Here is a 16,142-nt window from a genome sequence, read left to right as displayed (position 1 = left end):
ATATGTTGGCAGTTCCCTGACTTTGATTGTTACGTAACGCAGTGATCTAATCATCATGTTGCAATTTAGTGTTGACACTTCATGCAACTAATTCCACCAATGTTCTATTTCTTCGTCAGAATCCAAAGTACACGAACTGTCGCACTCCCATAAGATTCTCCCATCTTCAGTCGGGTTTACCCTTTGCGCCATTATCTGGTAAATGCAGTCCAGCTCATCGCCGCTATCATCTTCACGCACCGGTTCAGTGTAGTGTACTCTAGCTGGATCCAGCGGAACTACTACGCGTAGAGACTTTTTCTCAAAAGTCATTTTTCGCTTCTTCAGATTGATGACTCCATTCATATCTGTGGCCCAATCTATCCCTAATAATGTGGGGTAAGGGTTATTGTCATCCACAATCTCTATTACCTCAAAGTCCATCTGCGTGCTCGCACCTTCAATGTCCATGATTACCCCTTGCAGTCTTCCCATGGGCATAATCTTTTGTTGGTTCGCCATCCATAATTGAATAGGAGACCATTGTAACACGGGCTGGCCCATTCGCTCCCAAGTCTGTTTTGGTAACACGTTCACATTCGAACCTAGGTCGAGGACTACTTGATCCATTTCATATTTTCCAATTTGCACCGTCAGCCGCATTTCCCTTCTAGTATGCAAGGCATGCTTCCCCATCTTTCGTGCCACACATGGTTCCCTTGATCCTGTGCATCTAGTGATCAACTCTTGGATTCCTTTAACTGCCTTATTGTCTCGTAGCAGCTTCATGCATGTCTCTAAAAAGGTAGTAAGCATAGATGGATCCATTCCTAGTTCTGATTGATCCTTACTACCTGAAGTAGAGGCCTCCTTGAAGCTCTTCTTAGCTTCCATAACCATTTCCTTTGCACGTTCCAAGTCAAGCTCAGATTCCTTCGTAGGGGCCTTGCGAACCCATGTATCATCCTCGGGTTTCTTTCCCTTATCTTCCCCTGTAGTCATGCCACTTTTAAGCACCCTATTCACGTTGGGGTCTTCTTCACGTGGTTCTGACCTCATCATTTGGATATTTTGAGTTGTAGTAGGTTGTAGTACCCCTTTCTCATGCATTTGAGTGATCAATGTCAGATAATCCACTACTTCATGATCAAACTGATAACAATATGGACAACATATTCTAGTTGGATTTGTATAGTCACACGCGTAATGCTCGGGTCCTCCGCAGTTATAGAAGATTAACTGTTCGCGCCCTCGTCCTGGTCCCATTCCTCCTCGACCTCGACCTCGTCCTTGGAATCCCCCCAGCGTGATTGTTGTAGCCGGATCGAGGCCTCACATTTCTGTCTACATTCGATAAGATGGGGTCCTATCCATCATTAGCTCATAGCTTCGACAGGTCCACTCATCGTGACCCAATGACCTACAGAAATTACAGTATAGTTGTTGCGGAGCGTGGGTATACTTCTGCAACAGGTGATAGTTGTATGTCGCGTGCTTTCCTCCCACCTGAAAAATCGCGTCTAGTAGAGTGCAGCGGGCACACTTGACCCTGCTTGTGCCTCCGGTCTCAACAGCATTGGTCGCGCCCCCCGCTAAATAGTTTGCGAATACATGACAGTGATCCTTATCCTGACCCTGGCCTTTACATTTTATACACCATACTTCTTCACGCGCCTCTGGCCAGGGCACCCTATCCTACTTCAAACACTGCATCTCTAAGCATAGGTTTTGTAGTTGTGTGTGGATTTGTTAGACTCCTAACCCTGGATCCTGTATCGGTGTTTTGTGCAACCTCATCGCCATTTCCAATGCCTCTACCTGGGTTGAGAGCTTCTGTTGTGATAGTGCCATCCTCAGATGTGGTGTCAAAGACGCCACAAACCACGTGCAATGCTGCGCATCCTTCAGTGTCATATTCACCTTGCAGTTCGTGCTTTTCAGCCTTTGATCTAGATCGCAGGGGGTTTCACCTAGAAGCATCGCGATCTCCTTGAATCTGATGATCGACTGTGTCTTTGATTTTGGTCGGCTAAATTCTTTGTTCAATGCAATCTGAATTTCTGCTATTCCGGCATTCGGGTGATCATTCGAGTGCTTGATATACCAAGTCAGCATGCGATCCTGTAGCACACTTACCAATGTGGCCTTCTTAATGTTATCATTTATAACCTCGTGCGCTTCCCACATTGCTCTTAATACAAACCAAAACTGATCTGGGTCTTCATTTCCTACTCCTCTGAATATAAGCAACTTGATGGCGCTCACCATGCTAAATTGCTAGATTGGTGGAGGTGGAGTGGGCAAAGTTGGAGGTGAAGAAGGTGATGGGAGTGGTGGCGTTAGCGGAGATGGTAACTATGGAATGTGTTGCCCGATCAAACTGACCACACTCCTTGGGGAAACCCAAGCGCGCTTTGCCCCACTTGGTCGTAGTGGGGAAATTAAAGCACTTTTTCCTAACCCTTCAATCCCTTTGAAGATCCTCCCACTTCGCGTCATTCCGCTCATTAATGTATGTGCATCACCCGTTTTTCACATAACATCATCTTAATCCAGGTATTCAAAGACTTGATGTACTTACCTTGTGGTCCTTTGAGGAAACGTCTTTCTGCTTCATTGTAGCTGACAGTCGTGTCTATCGCAATTTCAGTGATAAACCCTCCTATTATCCGATCCAGGCAATGAATTACGGCCCATGTGATCTTATATTTAGATGCCTTTAGCCTGCGTATCAACTTCGGAGTCCACACTATCGGCTGATCAAGCTTGCACCTTCCCTGGTTGTCTGCTAGCCTCGCGATCCAATCGTATAGTTCTAAAGAGAAGGTTGTGAAGAAGACCTTGTGGATTTTTGTATATATGAGGCGATCCAACCACCTTTTCTCAGATATCTATGGAGTTTTGTTTTCCTATATTACGAACTTGTGCAACTTCTGATCCAACCAATCTTCAATTTCTTTCTTCATAGGGTTCTAGTGTTCTGACATCATACATCAATTAGACAGATTCCGGTCCTGGCAACAGAACCATTTGTTGGATGATTGGGGCCTGACCTAGGTTCAACAATGTTTAACCAAACAAATCCCGAGACTACCGGCCCTTTTGGCAACAGTCCACGGAGTGCGGACTGAAGTCTCACCCGAGCTAGTATGGGAGGGTGCTGGAACCAGGTTTCCACACCCTGGGGATGTCTTGATGTGGTCTGGGGTTCGCGGATCAATCCTACGCACTCCGTTACTTCCGCACAGCTAGCTTTTCAGAGTAACTATCTTAGTCAAGCGTGAATGCAACTTACCCTTACCTTGTGCTTAATATTATTATAGATCTTGTGTTAACTTACTAAACCACAGTACACTCAGTTACCATTTAACATAAACAAACATGCGCGTAATCATAAAGCATGAATAGATGCATAAACCCAAATACATAAAGAGATACTCAAGATTCCAAAATAAACGTACCTATTAATGCCTTTTTAGTTACAATCCACTTCCTATCCTACAAACATAGCTACAGGGGTCTGTACACACAGATGCGGACTCTACTAGGCCTTCGCGCACACAGCTGCGAAGCCTCTATCTCCTACTACAACCCTTAACTTAGACTGACAAACTCAAAGTGACTACCGCCGTCAACAACCCATCCACTATAGATCTTCTTAATGCCTTCTCCAAAATTGTCTTCTACACCTAGAACCTTGCTTTATTTATACATTCTCATGGTCTGCAGACCATGATTAGGCCGACTCACTTTCTATTATTTTACCTTATTTTCGGGCGGACTACCCTTGAATTGACTTATTACAACTCATTCTCTATGCGCTTCATGGAGCCTTTACAATACCGATAACCCCAAAATTGTCGGTTTTAAGCCCAAAACCCGTTATGTGGGGGATCCGCCACCCAACATTTAGCATAAAAAAAATAAATTATATAATTTACGAAAGTGAGGATCATGATGATCCCATTAAGATTCATGACCACCCGAATATGGTTGAGTACCATAACACCCAAGTACATGGTTTGATTGAGATTGTTGACCACAGGGAGAATGTTAAGCACCCTCATGTGACGGCATAGTGAGAGATGCTTCCAAAAAGGTTAGAAATTATAAATTAATTAAGTTAAATTGACAAAAATATATTCAATATGTATGTACATATGATTCTACCTATTTATCATTTAATTAAATGCACATAAACATATATATATATATATATATATATATATATATATATATATATATATATATATATATATATATATATATATACACAATACCATGATGATGTGAACGATGACCCTCCATTTATTGATCCGATACTCTCTTCGACCCAGTAAGAGATGCTCCTAAAAAGGATGGAATTTATTATAAATTAATAAAGCTAAATTAACAAAAATAAATTCAATATGTATGTACATATGATTCTATGAATATCATTTAAGAACTTGCACATAAACCTATATATACCACGATGATGATGTAACGAATGATGGCCCTCCCCTGATTCATCTAATACTCTATTTGATCCAGGGCTAATCTGGTTGGCATGCATAGAAAGTCGCCCTTTAGTCGATGTATGAGACTTGGTTGATGCTCAATCTCATTTACACCTCGAAGAATTAAGTGGTGACTACTCATGTGATGATATATATATATATATATATATATATATATATATATATATGTCTATATATATATATATATATATATATATATATATATATATATATATATATTTATATATATATACATATACATACATATATATATATATATGTATATATACATATATATATATATATATATATATATATATATCTATACATATATATATAGATATATATATATGTATATATATATATATATATATATATATATATATATATATATATATATATATATATATATATATATATATATATATATATATATATATGTATATGTATATGTATATATAATATATATATATATATATATATATGTATGTAATATATGTATATATAATATATATATATATATATATAAATATATATATATATATATATATATATATATATATATATCTATATATATATATATATATATATATATATATATATATATATAAATACCCAAGTTACCTTATGCATTTAAAAATATTTAAAATTACTATTTTAAAAGATCAAAAATTCAAAAAATTAATAAGACAAATTTAAATGTAACTATCCAAGAGTTTCTTCAAAATTATTTGGCGTAAATTCTTCATTTCAAATATACTTAAGAATAAAAACATAAATGATGAAGTGTACATTATGAGAATTGAATACAAAATTTTCAAAAACACGTGAGGTATTGATAATTCACATAATAATTCAAAATTATGAATACATAGTGGGGGCACACATATTATAGTATTGAAAGAAACACATGGTCATTAAACACACCATATTTATAGCTAAAAAACACACACATATCAAAGATATCTTACAATGTCCATTAATAAATTTTGATGCAGAGCTTCTTGAGACCAATTCATCTTTACACATAAATCTTGAATTGATATTTCCCTATACAATATATCACTAGACATCCTATTAACATTTTCAAAATGACTTATGCTAAATAATTGAACTTGACTAGCAATATTTTTTTCTTCTCAATGCAATTATTTTAACTTCTCCATTTTGACTTGGTACACACATTTCATTTTGTTCCACACAAGTTTAGAATTGGTGAAGACTACAATACCATTGGATCCGTAATCCCTAATTGTTCCTAAGCCTTCTATTAGTGCAATATAATATTCTTCATTGTTTGTTGTCCTTGTAGGTACATTCCTTTTCCTTTGGAGAAATTTGTTCATTGCAATATTATATAACACACAAGTAATCACTACTTGTCCTAGATCTGGATAACAAGAAACTTATATCTATAATTTCCATCTTTCAACCATGTTTAATGGGTTTTCTGATCCTTGTAAGAAAAAAATTCAATAAAATGAATACTATATTTCTTTTTTGAAAATGCCTTAGATGGGAGAATGATGAAAAATAAATATATATTATGATGGAATGATGGAATATTACATGATCTATTGTGATGAACTTCCCCAGTGGAACAATAATGACAGTTTACAAATCAATGCATTTGGGAAACTGTCTTAATAAATGGTCTCATGTTGGAATGCAAAAGAATAAAATTCAAACACATGCTACACTACATTCATTTTCAATCACGAGAAAAATATTTTGCATCATAAAAAATTAATGTAATTTTCAACCCAACCTAGGGCCTCTAATCCTATAATAGTTACTCCCATGGCTCCCCACGCCCCTAAGACTAAAATGATTATTAGTACTTCCATTCCTATTGATATTCCTTCACTATTCAATGAAGCTTATACTTATCATGAGAATACCAATCCTTGAAATTAGATATATTGTCATGTTTATCAAGTTTGGACTATACTGAAGGTTAACCAACCAATGGATATTTTCCATCATGCCTTGTATGATTTTGTTACAAAACTTTCGACATTTAAAAAGTTTATACCCACTTTCAAATCAATAAACAAATAATTTGTAAGGGATTTCATCTTCTATATAAGTCATTCAATAATTTTCTATCAGGAAATAAGGGTTAATTGTTGATCATGTCACTAAGTACATTAACATCCATAAATCCTATATTTATCTTCAATTTTAAGATAAAAAAACATTTCATTTTTCATATGCATAACATTTTTGGCTTGATTGCCTAAATCCATGGATTAGATCGTCAACTAAGATTTCTACATATTGGATGTTATTCATATATAGGACAAGTGAATAAGGAAATAATGTGAATTAGAGAATTATTATGGCTTATCACTTAAATATCCAATTGTGTCAATTCATGCTAGTGATCCTATGACTTAAATATCACTTATCACTTACGGTTTATCACTTCAATAAATATAATAAAATAGGGGAAAATAGGTTAATATATCACTTATCACTTATATATAGAATATATGGAAGAGAAAATAGGCGAATATATAATATTAAATTGAATTAGGTTGTTAATAGAGTTGAAATCAGTAAGAAACAAATCTTATGATTTATAATAATTTGGAGTAGCACGATGCAACCTACATATAGTAGGTATGATAAAATAAATATAGTACAATGATAGATTCAAAATCAAACTGATTATATATGGTGGATAAATGAAAGTCTAATTTTAATTAATACCCAAGAATGATTCCTAAATAAAAATACTAACACAAAGAAAATAATAATAAATTAGTTTGCACAGGAATAACATTCAAACACATGCTACACTACATTGATTTTTGATGATGAGAAAAATGCTTTTCATCATAAAAAAATAATGTTATTTTCAACCTAAGCTAGGGCCTATAATCATCTAATAGTTACTCCCATGACTTTCCATACCCCTAAGAATAAAATCATTATTTGTACTTCCATGCCTAATGAGATTCCTTTGTTGTTCAATGAAGCTTATACTTATCATGATAATACCAATCCTTGAAAGTAGAGATATTGTCATGTTTAAAAATTTTGTACTATACCGAAGGTTAACCTATCAATGGATATTTTCCGTCATGCCATGTATGATTTTCTTGCCAAAAATGCCACATTTAAAATGTTTATACCCACATTCAAATCAATAAAAAACTAATTTGTAATGGCTTTCATCTTATATATAAAGCATTCAATACTTTTCTATAAGGCAATAAGTGTTTATTGTCGATCATGCAACTAAGTACATTGACATCCATAAATCCTATATTTATCTTCAATATTAAGATAAAAAACATTCAGTTTTCATATGCATAAGATTGTTGGTGTGCTTGCATAAATCCATTGATTACATCATTGGAGAGTTATTATGGCTTATCACATAAATATCCAATTGTGTCAATTAATGTTAGTGATCTACCACTTAAATATCACTTATCACTTAAATAAATGTAATAAAATAGGGGAAACGATGTAAATATATCATTTATCACTTATCTATAAAATATTTGAAGGGGAAAATAGGTGAATATATAATATTAAATTGAATCATATTGATGATAGAGTTGAAATTGGTAAGAAACAAATCTTATGATTTATAATAAGTTGGAGTAGCACGTCACAACCTAAATTTAGTAGATATGATAAAATAAATATAATAAAATGATAAAGAGTCAAAATCATTTTGATTATAGATGGTGGAGAAATAAAAGTCCAATTTTAATTACTACCCAAGAATGATTCCCAAATAAACTGAAAGCAAACAATAACAAATTAGTTTGCACAAGAATAACATTCAAACACATGCTACACTACATTGGTTTTCAATGATGAGAAAAATATTCTTCATCATAAAAAAATAATGTGATTTTCAACTCGAGCTAGGGCCTCTAATCCTCTAATAGTTACTCCCATGACTCTCCATACCTTTAAAACTAAAATTATTATTATTACTTCCATGCCTAATGAAATTCCTTCACTATTAAATGAATCATATACTTATCGTGAGAATACCAATCCTTGAAATTAGAGATATTGTCATGTTTATCAAGTTTGGCCTATACCGAAGTTTAACCTATCAATGGATATTTTCCATCATGCCATGTATGATTTTGTTGCAAAAATTACCACATTCAAATCAATAAACAACTAATTTGTAAGGGATTTCATCTTATATATAAGTCATTAATTCTTTTTTTTTTATAAGGAAATAAAGGTTGATTGTCGATCATACAACTAAATACATTGACATCTATAAATCCTATATTTATCTTCATTATTAGGATAAAAAGAAATCATTTTTCATATGCATAAGATCATTGGCTTGCTTTCCTAAATCCATGGATTAGATCATCAGCCAATATTTCTACATATTGGATGTTATTCATGGATATGATAAGTGAATAAGGAAATAAGGTGGATTGGAGAGTTATTATGGCTTATCACTTAAATATCCAATTGTGTCAATTCATGCTAGTGATCCTACCACTTAAATATCACTTATCACTTAAATATCTTCAAGGACTTTGGGTGTTTGGTTCAAAGATCCTAGTTTTTCTTATATTCATATCTTTTTATTTTTGGTTAATCTCACTAAACTTCCCTCTAAGAGGGCATGGTAGTACAAAATAAAATTGTAGGAAAATAAACAAATATAATGTTAAATAATCAACAAAAACTGAAAAGGCTTCATTGCATAGTAGTTGTCATGTGGTCAATACTTTAACCCCAATATTGAAGCCAAATAAACAAATTTAATATTAAGTGATAAAAAAAACCCCAAAAAGATTCATTTGATGTGTGAGGAGGTTAATGAGATTTGTACAACTATTTTGATGACAAGAGTCACATGTTGTGATTACTATGTGTCCAAATTATATAATTATGGTTAAGTTGAAACCATGTATGTTGTGATTACTATGTGTCCAAATTATATAATTATGGTTAAGTTGAAACCATGTATGTTGTGATTACTATGTGTCCAAATTATATAATTATGGTTAAGTTGAAACCATGTGTACTTTATAATTACTATTAGATGCAGAATCAAGAAAAAGTCACACTTACAAAATTCTCATTGATTAGATAGTGGTTCAACAATATTTGTTTATATCTATGGAGAATTCTTGCAATGGTCTAGAATGCAAGTACTTTGCAATGAACCTTACTTCTTGATACTTTGTAAGGTGTTTCTGTGGATTTTGACTTGTTATGATTTTATTTTTTTGAAATGTGCCTTACGATTTTTAACATACAAGTGTATGTGAAAGCCAAGAGTCACAACTCTTGGTGGAGATTTTTAAAAATTATATATGTTTAAGTTGTTTAATCTGTAAAGAAAAGATTAAGTGCTGCAATTATTTTTTAATGTTGAATTCATTTATGCATTGAAAAATGCAATAAGAAATCTCAGTCATATTATTAGCTAAAAAATAATTTCGTCTATTAATTCAACTATGCCTATAATAAGTATCATTTCACTATGCTTAATCAATAAAAAATTAAAATAACCAATTTTATAAATTTAAAAATATATCTATTTAAAAATTGAATCAACCGTAGTAAAATAACCAATTTTATAAATTTAAAAATATATCTATTTAAAAATTGAATCAACCGTAGTATAAATTCCCTTATCAGTGATTTTCTAATCTATATAAATATTAAATTCCCTTATCAGTGATTTTCTAATCTATATAAATATTTCCATGTTTGAAGTGAAACGTTTCTACCTCCTTGTATGATTTATCTCTCAATAAATTTATTCCTCGTATTTGCTTGGTTATGGTGATAGATCGCTTTTTCCTGGTTATATATTTAGTTTATGTGTTTGAGTAGAGTCATTTTCCTGGTTGTATGTAATATAGTAATAACACTTTTATCGTTTCTTTGATGAAATTTTAAAGGTTCTTCTCATTTATTGTTCTTTGCAGATTATCGATACTTAGAATCGATGCCTCTAAGTTATTAAGTGAAATCAAGGAAGAAGAAATGTTAACTGCTGCAGAATTTTCCAGTGAGATGGAAGAAGAAGAAATGTGTACTGTCTCTGAACTGTTAAGTGAGATGGAGGAGGAACAAACTCTTAGAAAATTTGATTATGTTGTTGTTGGCACGTCAGTTTTCAAAGATGAGGCAGAGAAAAAATTCGTTTCATAAAAAAAATAGAGAAAAAATGTCCTCAACATCCTTACCCTCAATTGAAAAGTATCCAGAAATTATTCTAGACACGATGTCACCACCACAAGGAGATCTGATCAGTAACCAGTCCCTAGAGGTATTGATGAATTATGAAGGCCTTCGATCGGATATACTAAACTAAAATGCAGATTATCAAGCCTCAAGTTAGAATTATGAGGGTGTTCTCTTTCAAATCATGAAGATTGTATTTGACAAGCAGGAATTGACATTGTAGAGAAGGTCCATCTGCCAAACAAACGGATTTTGGGCCATGAAATAGAATTTTAACCAATTCTGCAAAGAACCATGCGTATCTTGATATCAGAATCAATTTCAAGTTTTTGAATCAATTATCGTTGCCCACCATTGGATTTTATAGGGACAAGAGAATGATGGTAGAATATTGAAAAAAATGGGTGTGGTGGATGATTCAATTCATAAGAAAATGGAGGAAGGAAATTTTGAGCTAGGCTTGTACGTTGGTCGGTTGGAACGAGTCATAATTGTTTTCTATTAGCATTAGTAACACATAGATGGATCAAGGAAAAATGTTTCATGTAGTTTTGCATGCTATGCCGTGGATCTTTGTGATGACATTTTTGTGTACATTCAACATTATAATATTCTTTGTAGATGAACATAAAAAATTAGTATAGGCCATGTTCATAATTTTGAAAATCATTTTATAAACAGTGAAGTGTTGCATGTCAGCTTATACACAGTGCCAGTTGGATATGAAATGAATTCTTTTAAGGGGTTCTGAAGCGCCTCTGCAACCTATGGTTCTGAAGCACCTCTGCAACGGCGCACCCTGCTCTCCTTTTTTTGACTCCTCTCCTCGTCTTTGCACTTCACACCGTGACAACAGCCTGCTATTACACTCTGCGCCACAATGGCATTTCCCGAGGGGGGGTTTCAAAGTCCTCCCCCACTTCTGATAATGTCCCTCAAGCGATGAATACGACAGAACCTCTGGAAACTGATCAGCATGACAGAGAAGAACGGGACCCTCCGATGCAGGAAACGACAAAAGACTTCACTGTGCAGCCTGACAGAAACAATGAAGAACAAGAAGGAAAATCCAAGCAACAGGAAGCGCCAAAGTGTACCTCATCGACATGCAGACCCGTAGCCGCTGAAAGACCCAAAATAGAACTTCCCAGCCATCGAATCAATGGTCGGATCCAATACATGAAGGATCATGCGCTCATTGGAAAATTTATTGTATTTTGGCCGACGAAAAAAGCTTTGCAGGGATGGATCTCAGCCAAATGGAAACCCAAGGGACAAGTCACTTTGCAGCTAGGACCAAAAGGGTTTTTTACGGTGATCTTTTTCTGCATCGAAGATCGAAATCAAGTCATGGATGAAGGTCTTTATTTCTTCAACTCTGCGGGTCTGTATTTAAGAGCTTGGAGAGAAAGATTCAACCTTGACAAGGAGGATCTCCACTGGGCGCCAATATGGATTAAGCTATACTCGCTCCCCGCGGAATATTGCATTGAAGAATCACTCTGAGACATAGGTAAGAAGCTGGGAGAGTTTGTCGAGATTGCTGAAGAAACGAAGCTGTGTAGATATACCTCATATGCCCGCATCTGTGTCTTCATGCGCTTGGACAAAGCCCTTCCAGAATCGGTAAGTCTCTTATATTATGACTATGAATGGATTCAACCCTTAGATTTTGAACATGTTCCCTTTCGCTGTTGCAAGTGCCATGCCCTTGGGCATCTGTTTAGGGACTACCCCCTAAATGCTTCTCCACAAGCCTCTGAACCCTCAGGCAAGGCGGACCATGAGGGTTTCACCAAGGTTGCAAGCCGTAAGAGATCGCACAAAAAACCTTCCTTTGGGAAAAAAACCCATCAGGATGCTGCTTCTATCCCCTCCACAAGCAACAGCTTCGAGGTTCTAGCAAAAACTTCAGAAGACCCAACCCAGATCTCTGCGCCAATCCCTCAGATGATTTTCCCATCCCCCCGATCCCTCCTTCAGCGTCCTCTCCCAACCCCCTGCCTCCAAAAATATTGAGTGGGACTTCCAAAGTAGGCCCAAAAAACCCTGAATGGAAATCCAAGGAAATGGTTGTGGACGATCCCTAAAGCCAATCAATGCACTTAGCATGGATGAAGAACCAGAAAGCATTTATCTAGGCGGTCTAGACATTTTTGGGCTGGAACAAGTTTGCAGAAAGAAGGAGTATGATAAAATCTAAGCGCACCATCTTAGTACTCTGGAAGTTATCATATTGAGAGCCTATCAGCAGCAACAATTGAGAATACAACCGGGAAGTCAATGGGATGGCTACCTCCTTCCAAAAGACTCAAAAAAAAGTGGAAGAAAGACAGATCTCCAACGAACTATAGCCATAGGGAAAATTCTGGTTGACTCAGGCAGATATGCTAAATTGACAAAGTATTACAAGCCCACTACTAATAGTGAATCATGAAGCTCACTTCATGGAATCTAAGAGGGCTCAACAGCCTCGAGAAACTCAGAATGATTAAAAATTTGATAAAGCAGGAACAGCCCCAGATATTCTTTTTGCAGGAAACAGAATGCAAAAGTAACACTCTGGGACGCATCCTTTCAAAAGCTTGGCCAGGCTGTCACTCTGTTGCTGTGGACCCGTCAAGTGCTTCTGGAGGATTGGAAATTGCCTGGAATACGCAAGCAATAACGCTCTCAAATTTCCATGCATCCCATAACATTATACAGGCAACGTTTCATATTATTGGCACCAACATTCATGGTCATCTTACCAATGTTTATTTTCTGCAAGAAGCAGCCAACAAAATTGCTCTTCTTGACACCATAGAAGCACTCAACTCCAATAGAGACCATCCTCTATGGATCATTGGAGGTGACTTCAATTTGATCACCAAGTTGGAGGAAAAGATGGGAGGTCGGGCCAGGTTGGAACAGGAAACTGACCACTTCAAAGATTTTATCCACAACAATATGCTAATAGACATGCAAACCTCCAATGGAATGCACACTTGGAGCAATCACAGGGCTAGGCGGCATCATATTGCTTCAAAACTTGATAGATTCCTCATCTCGGATAATGCAGTGCATCTCGGCGGCGACCTCTCAGCATCCATTCTTCCATACTCCGGATCCGACCACTGGCCTATCTCTCTCCAATGGCAATGGCCAGGCAACTCAACCAGATGTCCATTCAGATTTGAGGCATTTTGGCTTTCCCATCCCGCCTTCAACGACCTCATCAGATTCACCTGGAACAACTTCTCAGCGCCAGAGGGATAAAAAATGTTCTAGTTTCAACAGAAGCTCAAATTCCTAAAAGCCCAAATCAAACGCTGGAATAAAGAGACTTTTGGCAACATCTTTCAGGCCCAACAAGACCTCAACAAAGAAATGAGAGATCTCCAGCAACAGATAATCACAGAGGGATACAAGGACGGGACTCTGGAACTAGAAAGGCACATTCATAATCAATTGGAGGAGAGAAGGAAGCAGGAAGAAATTCTTTGGAAGCAGAAATCTAGGATTATATGGCTGAAAGAAGGCGAATGAAACACCAAATTCTTACACAGAACAATTATTCAAAGAAGAATGCACAATACTATCTCTTTTATACAAAAGCAAGGAGGAGAAAGAGTAGAAAACCATGCAGAGATTGAACAGGAATTCATCAATCATTTCCAAGAGGTCCTACAAGAACCCCAACTTGATAGACGACATGCTATAGAAAAGATCACTCAAAATGTGCCAAAAATTATCACAGAAGAACACAACCAACTCCTTCTTTGACCTGTAGTGCCTGAGGAGGTAGATTTGGCCATGAAGCATCTTAAAGAGGGCAAAGCACCAGGATCAGATGGCTTCACCACAACTTTCTTCCAATCTTTTTGGGAGATTATAAAAGAGGAAGTGTGGCAAGTGGTGGAGGAATCACGATCTCTACACTGGCTATTGCCATCGCTCAATTCAACTTTTATCGCCCTCATTCCCAAAGAAGAAAGTACCCTCACTTTGGACAAATTTTGCCCAAACTCGCTCTTTGCAATGTCATATACAAGGTTATATCCAAAGCCATCACCAACAGGTTGAAGACGCTGCTGCCCCTGCTCATATCACCTGAACAATTTGGGTATGTTCAAGGACGTCAAATTTTGGACGGCATCATCCTAACTCATGAAATCATACATTCCCTCAAGAATTCCAAACAGGCAGGTATGATTCTCAAGATTGACCTTTCCAAAGCTTTTGATAAATTAAGTTTGACTTATATTCAAAAAATGTTACATGCCTTTGGTTTCTCACCAATGTGGGTTCGATGGATTCAGAGTTTAATCTCCTCTACCTTCTTTTCAATCCTCATAAATGGCATTCCCTCTCGCACATTCAGCCCCTCTAGAGGCATCAGGCAAGGGGATCCCCTATCCCCTTTCCTTTTTGTTCTAATGGCTGAAGGGCTAGGTCGACATATCAAGCATGCCCTTCTCTCCGAGCATCTCAAAGGCATTTCCATCCACAATTCTCCTACTACCACTCATCAATAATTCATTGATGACAACATGCTCTTCGGGTACCCATCTGTTCAGGAAGCCACCATATTCAAATCCCTCCTGAAGGATTTCTCTGATGCATCAGGCACCAGCATAAACAAAGCCAAATCCCAGATCTTCTTTCTTCACACACCTCCTATTACTCAACAGGCTATTGCCCGCATTCTTGGTTTCTCCATAGCTTCCCTGCCATCCAATTACCTGGGAGCCCCTCTTATAGACTCTGCTATCAAGCACGCCTCCTGGCGTAGGCTCCTAGAGAAACTTGAATCTCGTCTCACTTTGTGGACTCATAGAGCTCTGAACATAGCCAGTAGATTAGTGCTTATCAAAGCTGTGCTTCAGGCAATGCCCCTCTATCTCTTCTCAATCTTGGCAGCGCCTAAATGGGTTCTTAAAAAAATCAGAGATCTTCAGCGCAATTTTCTCTGGGGAGCACATGGAACAAATCGCAAATGGGCCCTTGTCAAATGGACTACAGCATGCAAGCCAAAGGAAAAAGGGGGCATAGGTCTGCGAGACCCTAATCATAGTAACGAAATCATGGGTGCAAAAATTTGGTGGCAATGGCTCTCTGCGCCCAACAAGCCTTGGGCTGCCATCTGGATGGCCAAATATGCCAATCACAGACTAGCGGAGGAGCTTATAAGATTCACTCCTTCTGAGAAAGGTTCGCTAATTTGGAATGCGGCTAGTCAACACTTTTTGCTGATCCAACAACACAGCTTTTGGGAAATTAGAAGCAGCAACACAACTCGATTCTGGATAGACGCATGGAATCAGCTTCCAAAGCTTGATAGCATCCTCAACCTACCACCCAGCCAAGATTGGGAGGAACAACAAAAGGAATCTGTCAAGCAACAATGGGCTTTGGAGATAGACCAAGGGTACAGACAATGGAAGCAATCCGACAGGCTTATCAGAAATGTTGATAACCAGACTA

At 36.6% G+C, this 16,142-nt stretch overlaps 1 protein-coding gene across 1 annotated transcript; it reads left to right on the top strand.

Annotated features, from left to right (window-relative positions):
• The first annotated feature begins 13,109 nt into the window (after window positions 1–13,109).
• Window positions 13,110–13,934, top strand: LOC149188985 (uncharacterized). The gene has a single exon (XM_089410096.1). The coding sequence runs from the start codon at window positions 13,110–13,112 to the stop codon at window positions 13,932–13,934; it is 825 nt and encodes a 274-aa protein (XP_089266222.1).
• The last annotated feature ends 2,208 nt before the right edge of the window (window positions 13,935–16,142 follow it).

Source organism: Pinus tabuliformis, chromosome 3_1, assembly GCF_031772625.1.
Source record: "Pinus tabuliformis cultivar Carrire ecotype Pingquan chromosome 3_1, CPIR1, whole genome shotgun sequence".
Classification (NCBI taxonomy): domain Eukaryota; kingdom Viridiplantae; phylum Streptophyta; class Pinopsida; order Pinales; family Pinaceae; genus Pinus; species Pinus tabuliformis.
This window is presented reverse-complemented; position numbering and strand designations above follow the sequence as displayed.

Excerpts from the sequence above, each read along its gene's own strand:
- LOC149188985 (XM_089410096.1), top strand. The coding sequence starts at position 13,110 with ATGAAGCTCACTTCATGGAATCTAAGAGGGCTCAACAGCCTCGAGAAA.